Source organism: Diabrotica undecimpunctata, chromosome 5 (genome assembly GCF_040954645.1).
Source record: "Diabrotica undecimpunctata isolate CICGRU chromosome 5, icDiaUnde3, whole genome shotgun sequence".
In the NCBI taxonomy this organism is placed as follows: Eukaryota; Metazoa; Arthropoda; class Insecta; order Coleoptera; family Chrysomelidae; genus Diabrotica; species Diabrotica undecimpunctata.
The window spans coordinates 79,348,290-79,357,329 of NC_092807.1; the positions used below are offsets into that span (position 1 = coordinate 79,348,290).

Consider the following 9,040-nt stretch of genomic DNA (forward strand, 5'->3'; position numbering starts at 1 on the left):
TTTCATTTAAAGAAGCTTAAAAGCCATTGAAAATCCAAGTTATTTCAGTTTGGTTCAAAAAAACAAATTTTCACTCTTAACTACCTGCGATACCGACTTCCCTCCATTAAAAAGCTCTTCTTCTAAACCTTCGAATTCTAGCACTGCTTACAAAAATAATAACACTCACAAGTCTATATTCTCCCCCACAGTTAGTCCCCAAAAAAAGAAAAAATTGTGATACAACTCCTAATTTTCCTCCTATTTGTAGAGAATACCAGACCAGCTTCTGTTCGGGATCTATATTTCAGTTTGGAAACCCTGAACCTCCTAATGAATTCAATAAGTTTATTAGTCAGCTCAGTGCTTCACTTCAAAAATTTGATCCAACAAAGTATGCAAGATTATTGTAATTCTTCAAATGTAAAATCTAATCTTAAAATTTAAGAAATTTAATTAGAAAATAAAATTAAAGATATTATTGGTAACATTTTTACATGATTTTAATGGCTTCCAAAAGCATTAAAATTATTCAATGTAATATTCTTTCGCTAAATGTAAACAAATATTCTTGAAATCAATTACTTTTTGAAGAACATTTTGACATAGCTCTTTCATCAGAAACTTGGTCCAAACCATCTGATACTGTTTACTTCAATAATTTTATTGTAGTTATTAAAAGTAGAAGTAAGGGATATGGAGGAGTTGCCATAATTTTAGGAAATAACATTATTTATGAGCCCATTTCATTCGTTAACAATTTCAATCCTAATCTCTAAGTTTGTGGTGTAAATATTAATATTGACCAAAAAATTTATTATATTCTAAGTGTGTACCGTTGCCCAAAATTTAGAGTAACAATTCAAAATTACGTTAGTCTTATTTCTCAAATTAACAATGATTGTATTATTACCGGAGATTTTAATGCTCACCATGGATTATGGGGATCCAATTTATGTTCCGTCGATGGTAATATACTAGTAGAAGTCTTAGATGTATTTCCTAATCTAGTTGTTGTAAATGACGGATCGGCTACTAGAGCTACTCCTCCAGGACATATCAAATCGGTTGTAGATCTTACTATTATAAGCTCTAGTTTATGTTCAGCCTTTGACTGGATCGTTCTTCCAGATACCTCTGGATCCGATATTGGGAAAAATTGGGAAATATTTAGAGATTCTGTAGGGAGCATTTTCAGATACGAATCAAATACAAAAAAACCAATGAAATTATATTTTTCTTATTAGATTCTATTACTACTGTAGTCAATAAATCTTTTAAAATTATCAAAGCCTTAGTTAAAACTTTCAAAACGCCACCATGGTGGGATCATGAATGTCTCACTGTTTCGAATGCGAGGAAAAATTCTTTTAAAATTGTAACGTAATATTTTGCCTACCCCATAGGGTGTTGTTATAAGGGGTTGACAGTCGGGAAAGAAGTTACTGGGGATGGAGATAGGGCAAGCAAAATAAACGAAACTTATGCGAACAGCACTCAGGCTTTAATTGGAGTAGCTGGGTCGTGGATAAGTGAATGGTAAGGGGGTTGGATTTGGGCAACTACAAAAATGAATAAGGGGGTACTTACATCAATCTCCTGGAACAAATGGACAAACAAAACAACAGGAGGGACCTCTAGCTATTTAAAATAACGCCACTTCGAGGTGATAAATTATAACGATTACAAAAACTAGTTGTAACTATTTAAATAATGATTAGAAATGCAAAATATATCTTTTTAAATAAAACTCAAAAAGGGTTAGAGAGTTAGGAGAAATAAACAAAATGTTTTAGGAAACAAAGTAAACATATAATTGTTGTCTCACCACAAACAGTTATAAAAATAAATGGCACAAATTACTAGATTAACAGTTACAAAGATAAATACCAAAATAACAAAGAAACACTTACTTTGTCCTATCTATTTACAAACTCTGTTTACAAGTGGGAGGTGCTACAAAACTTACAAAGAAATTGTTACAAAGAAAGAAATATCTTTAAAATAAATTTATTAATAGAGAGGTTAACCTTCTAATATAAAAAATAATAAAACGAGCTGCCATATGTCAACAATAAATTTAAAACAGAACAAATAAAATGACAGCTAACTACGCCCTAAGACATATAATTTTAATTATTACAAATTCTTAAATTTTAATAAAAGCAATTATTAATATTAAAAAACGTCTATTTTTACTTTAAAATTTAGACACAAAAAAGTTACCTTGATTTCGCTATACTTCTTTACTTAATATTTTCTGAGGTTGGAAACTGGACCTTCACTGTCACGCAAAAAACTGTATCTATAGACTGGGACAACGACCAAGGATAAGAAAATGAGGGTGGAAGCTAGCACTGGAACATAAATCTTGGAAAACTCGTCTCCTTAAAAAACTGGAACAGGTACAACTGAACACAATGGCAACATGTGGTTGTCTTCAAAATTTCACTTAGACTGCAACCACTTTGAACTGCTACTATTAGCCGCCACAAAACACTAGATTTCCATAACAAGGAAACAATAAAAAATAAATTTACAAATCTGAAGAAAATTCGGACTAAACGCTGAAGCCTACCGCTCTTAACCACGCCTCAGCGAGAGTGAGCAATTATTTTTAAAATTCATTTGCACAATCTTGGTATAAACAAAACGTATAAACTGTAATATTTCTGTTTATTTCCAACGCGCATCAAAAAGATAAAAATGAAGTACACATCTGTTTTACATAAACTTTTAAAACGTGTTTATATTAAAGGTGTTTATATATTAAACGTGTTTATAAAGAATTCGGTATTTTAATTCGTACGAATAGGAAATGAAATACACTAAAAATATCCTTTGCTGTTTTAGCAAATACGAGGGGATTTCAATATATACTAAAGAATTTGCAAATGCTACAATACCCTCACGTAAGAGCGAAAACTAGACACACAGGAAAAGTTTTCGTTTAGTTTTCAGGCAAACAGAATCCAAGTTGGAAAAATAGTAGCATTTTCCAACTATTGCAACAATACATCATGACTTCAGTAAATCAAACAAAACAAAAAATCAAACAAAATTTATAACCAAAAACTATTTTCATAACTGTCTATGGTACTAACATACTTACATACATTATACAAAATAAAACTGGATGCTCGACTTGATAAATCAACACCAGGTACAGTTCGTTGGCTCTTAGACATAACGACCAATGGCAGATTCCTACAAAAATGACTCTAGCTTAACCACAAACGTGAAACAGAACAGTGTTGAAGTTTTTGGGAGCGAAAAGAGGGGAGCGTCCAGATCAACCAAGGCGGATGGCCAACAACAGAGATTAAGCAAGCTTCGCTATGGTTATCCAATAGGTAGATAACCAAAATAGCATTAAACAATAATATAGTTGACTATGACAGTCAACCACTGGATTTCCAACTACTAGTTGAAACTCAAACTTACACAAACAGAAGAAAAACAGAATGGCCAATAGTTCCATAGGAATATCCTCCGGGATCGATCAAAGCGAAAAATTTTCAAGTCAGGAAACTCCCAAAGGATAAAAGAAGAAAATAAATCCAAAACGTTAATACACAATCTTAAAGAAGAAGATATATAGGGTGCATACGGCATACAAGCCATAATCGATAGACAATTGGTTCAGTCTCAAACTAAATACTTCCAAAAGAAATCAAAAAATCTTAACAGTCTTCCAAGTTACGACAGTCTTACAAAGGAACTACTAAGCTCCAATAGGACAAAAAAATATTACAGTCCGTCATCAATAATCCAACTTCAAACTTGGTACACAATTTCAAACTCAATGGCAAGATCTTCCTTAAAAGCTTAACATGACTCTTAGCGGACGAATCCAAAACTCATCGCCCTAGCTGTTTCTCTCGTGACAACTAATAAGGTCAAAGACATAGTTTGGGAAGGGAATAAAATGGCAACATCAAGAAATAAACCTCATCATACGGATGATATTTGAATCCAACATATTCGTCATACAAATCACAAAAAAACGTTCACTATTCTTCATTAAAACTCGAACAGGGTCACAACATAAGACTGGAGAATTCTTAGTGGGTCATTTAACAACAGTACTAGAACTACTTCAGATGTTTCACGAACGTGGTCTCACAGTTGACATACAAAATATTTTCACGATAAGCGGCGGCCAGGTACTTTCACTTCAGCATATCAAAGCGCCACAATGGACAATGCAAGTGGTTATACCTCTGCTTCTGCCAAATCATGAACATCACATCACAAACACTACAACACAAAGGAATGCTTTTGAGACTTAGCCAATAGTCGTACATCAACACATAGAAAGGCTTAACCTTTTAATAAAACTTTAACAATGTCGAACTTACAAAAGGGAATGCTTCGAAACGCAGTCTCACATCAACGAAAATATCCAAGGATACACAAATCCAGGTCACGTGCCTGTACGTCCTACATGATATTTAAAAAAAATACTCAAACCACAAACTAATATACTTCAGTACTATGAACATACCTCTACTACAACATCTGACCACAAAAAGACACAGAACTAACAGACCGAAGAAACATAACAATACTCTCGTTCTGTCACTAACAAATCGGCCTTAGCTATGGACAAACGAAGTCATATCATTATTTCCTCCTATCTGTACACAAAAAAGAACTAGGTAAAAATACGGGGAGACACGGAACTAACAGACAGAAGAAATATACCAATACTCCTGCTCTGTCACCAACAAATCGGCCTTAACCATGGACAAAACGAAGTCGTATGATAATTTCCTCCTACTTGTAACAAAAAGGAACTAGGGAGAAACACAGGGAGACACGGAACTAACAGACAGAAGAAACATAACAATACTTTCAGTTTTTCACTAACAAATCGGTATTAGCCATGGACAAAACCAAGTCGCATCATTCTTTCCTCCTACTTGTACACAAAAAAGAACTAGAGAGAAACACGGGGAGACACGGAACTAACAGATAGAAGAAACATAACAATACTTTCAGTTTTTCACTAACAAATCGGTATTAGCCATGGACAAAATAAGTCGCATCATTATTTACTTCTACTTATAAAACAAAAGAAAACACGGAAACACAGACAAAACATGGACTGTAAAATAAAAAACATTTTCTTTTTCGGGGATTAAAAAAAATTTTTATCACATTACCTGGGCTATGAAATCTTCATTTCTCTCACAAAAATATTTGACCTATATTTTCGTATAAAACTGTGTTCCAATATATACCAAAGATTTTGCAAATGCTACAAAATGTATAAATCCAAACTTACCTTTTCAAACTTTATTGAATATAAGAGGAATGAAGCTATATGTAAACGCACTTTCCGCTCAAAAGCCAAATCTAGTTGGGCTCGATTTTGTTCCTCACTTAGTAGGCAAACTTCATCCGCAGAGCTTTGGAAAAAGGTAAACAAAATTCAAGGTAAGAAAAAGTACACCGCTAATAATTAAGACATAGTAGAAAATGTTTTTACAAAAATCTCCGGATTATGTCCATCTACCAGTATTTATGCCGAGCATCTCCACTAATGATCACTTTTTACTATCCCTCATTTCAGCTGACGAACTTAAAGCAAATATTAAGAGTTCTAAAAATACAGCTCCTGGTATTGACGGCATTAACTATAGCATGCTCTTAAACCTGCCAGTTGTTGCCATATATTATCTGTGCAAAATATACAACAATATTTTACTTAAAGGAGACAACTGTGATTCTCTTAAACAATGCTTGGTTATTCCTATACCCAAAATAAACCAGCTTACTGCCTTCAGACTTATCTCTTTTATGTTTTGTTTGCTTAAAACATTTGAACGAATTATGAAAAACAGATTAGAATGGTGGTATAAAAACAAAAATATTTTCCCAGTGTGTCAATGTGGCTTTCGTAGAAATAAACTGACTATGGATTGTGTGTCTTAATTAACGACTGATATTCAGTTATCCTACTCAAATAATAATTATTTATCTATCCGCTATATTTCTTGATATTTAAGGGGCTTATAATAACGTCAATTTGAATCTATTATTCGAAAAACTAAAGCACATAGGTATTCCACCTTTGTGTTCATATGTGTTAGTAAACTGATTTCTTAATAGACAGATATTCATTCGATGTAATGATAGATTGATTGGCCCGAGAGTGGTGCATCAAGGACTACCACAAGGCTCTGTCCTTAACCGCTTGTTGTTTAATCTATACGCTATAGATCTTCACAGTATAGGCATTAAATGCAATATATTACAATATGCAGATGACTTCTGCTTTTACACTGTAAATAATTCATACCAACAAAATATTAACTCAATAAAAACAATTATGTGTGACGCAAGAGAGTATTTCTTTAAACAAGGGTTTGAACTTACTACGAAGAAATCAGCTGTGGTATTTTTTACGCGATATCGTTTACCAGTTATATCCAGCATTATATTTAACAGCCTAAGTAGACCCGTTCACAATCACTACACTTATCTTGGTATTACATTGGACACCAAGTTAAATAGGGACGAACACATCAACATGTGCTTAATGAAATGTGAGAAAAGTTTAAATATTCTTAAAGTAGTTAATCGCTATAGATGGGGTGCCGACTCTAAGATTAACTTAATGTTTTATCGTGCCATCGGATCCATTCTATACCATGGAAAAGCTATCTACACAAATCTGCCAAAAACAGTCTTCTTAAAAAACTAGACCGCCTTCAGTATAAGGCTCTGCAATTAGTTCTAGGTACGCTTAAATCTACACCTACAGAGATCTTCTAGCCGAATCTATGAAACCTCCCTTACATTTAAGACGACTATCTTTAGCTTAAAAAATTTATTCTCAAATGCCAGTCTTACAATCAAACTGAGCTACTACAAAAAATATGTGATATGTCTATTTCTAATCTAGTCGACAGAGGATGGCATAACATGAATTCTAACGTTTCTCAGAGTCTAAACACTCCGTCTGACTTAACTTTCTTTCAATCAAATTTCAATGTTTCTTATGCCAAAGTCAATGTTTGGTTTCCCAATTTTGACAACGAGAATCCAGTGGATTTTTAGTATCAGATAGCCAAGCTTAATAATCCATGCAGGATTTTCACAGGTGGTTCTAAATTAAGATTGGGAGTCGGTTGTGCTGTATATATTCCGGATCGTTAAGAATTCCTAATATTCAAGTTAGATAAACAATGCTCTATATACTCTACAGAAATGTTTGCAATTCATAAAGCTCTAGAATGGGCTGTCAACAAAAAAAATTCTAACCACCAAGTTGTAATAATGTCAGATTCAATGTCTGCGTTATTAGCTTTAGAAAACTCACGTAAACATTTATATAAAAATAGTCTTTTCGTTAAAATTTTAGAAACCCAACTAAAACCGTTGGAAGAACATACTACTGTAAATTTTGTCTGGGTAAAGGGACACTTTGGTATTTCCGGTAACCTTAAAGCAGATTTATATGCTAAAAAGGCAATCTTAAAAGGATCAGAAATAACTTGGTTAGATAGAAGCGATCTAACAGCCACTTACAAGAAAAGTGTAAAACAACATTGGAAAATTGAATGGTATGCTTTCTGTAACCGAAGCAATAATCTTTATACAAAAATTCATCCACTTTTACTTACTGAGCCGTTTGCCATAAGAAGTTGCCCCAATAGAAATATTTATTCCATGTTTGTTAGATGTCTCTTTAACCAAGCCACTGTCAAGACATACCTCTATAGACTAAATTTATCCGAATCAGAACTTTGTGATTGCAATGGTTATGCTGATGACATTAATCAGTGGCTGTTTGGATGCAAGCATAATGATGACGCAATGAAGTATTTGATGTACACTCTGGCTCAAGAACAAATACCTTTACCACAAAATCAAACTTCTTTCTTATCCTTGTCTTAAAGAAATTATAAAATACAACAAATTATTTGGGAATTTTTAAAAAGGACTAATAGAAAAATCTAACTTGTATGAATGAGTCGGCTTGAATGTGTTTAGCAATTATTGTTTTTCATGTTTATTCTTATGTAATTATAAGTATCTCCCCGTAAAATATCAAAATAGTTATTTAAAAAATAAAAAAAAATAATTAAAAAACAAAAAAAAAAAACAGAAAAAAAGGAAAGAAAATTTTAAAAAATAGATATAAACAAAATATAAAAAAAGCGTATATAAAAAAATTTAAAAAGGAAAAAAAAAAGAAAATAAACTTTCACAGAGAAAGCCTAAACCTCCGAGGTGTAGAGCCTGGTTTATATCTTAGCGCTGTGAAAAAAGATTACTATTTATTAGTATTTAATATTAGCATTTAGTATTATTTGTATATTTCTTATTTATTTGTAAATTAATTTAAGTTGGTTAGGGCCCCGAATGAAGAGTTTAAATAATAGTGGTCAATTTAATGTTTCCACTTTCTTTTTGTAATTTTCTTCTTTTTATTTAACAATACCTATATATGTATGTGCATGCATAAGTGTGTATATGTGCGCATATGTATATAGGATCCATATATTTAATATTGTAGCAAACAGTATTTATTATACCATGCGGTCCATATGTATGGAATAAATTCATTTTTGGCGTTATTATGTACTATCTGAAAAAAACCTGAAACAGGTCGATTTTTATTCTTAAATTGACAATTTACAGTATGAAAATATTATCTCCTTTCAGCACCCCCTTTGAATTATAAGCACCCCCCCGAAAATTTTAAATGACAAAGGGGGTCGTGTGGCACCTTGTTAGTCCTCTGTTTAGCAATATAAGGTTTTTTGAGTTGAGTGCAATCATAACGGAGAAAATTGATTTTTACAATTAAATTAAATGTTCAACTTGAGCACCATTATTCACTTCTTGACAATAACCGAGGCGATTTTGGAATTCTCGTACAACATTTTGTATGACCTTGGGGGTTATTGTGTTAGTTTCTTCCGTTATCCTAACTTTTAAGTCTGCAATATTGCCTGGTCTATTAAAATATACTTTAAGAAATAATCAGGTATTTTCGTATCTGTTCTGCTAAACATTAGGGAAAAAACTTCGAAGATAATAATAT

General features: G+C 32.6%; 1 protein-coding gene across 1 annotated transcript; it reads left to right on the forward strand.

The window, feature by feature from the left end:
• The first annotated feature begins 7,197 nt into the window (after window positions 1–7,197).
• LOC140442313 (uncharacterized) lies at window positions 7,198–7,887 on the forward strand. The gene has a single exon (XM_072533387.1). It carries the CDS (start codon window positions 7,198–7,200, stop codon window positions 7,885–7,887), a length of 690 nt encoding a protein of 229 aa, XP_072389488.1.
• Window positions 7,888–9,040: the final 1,153 nt, after the last annotated feature.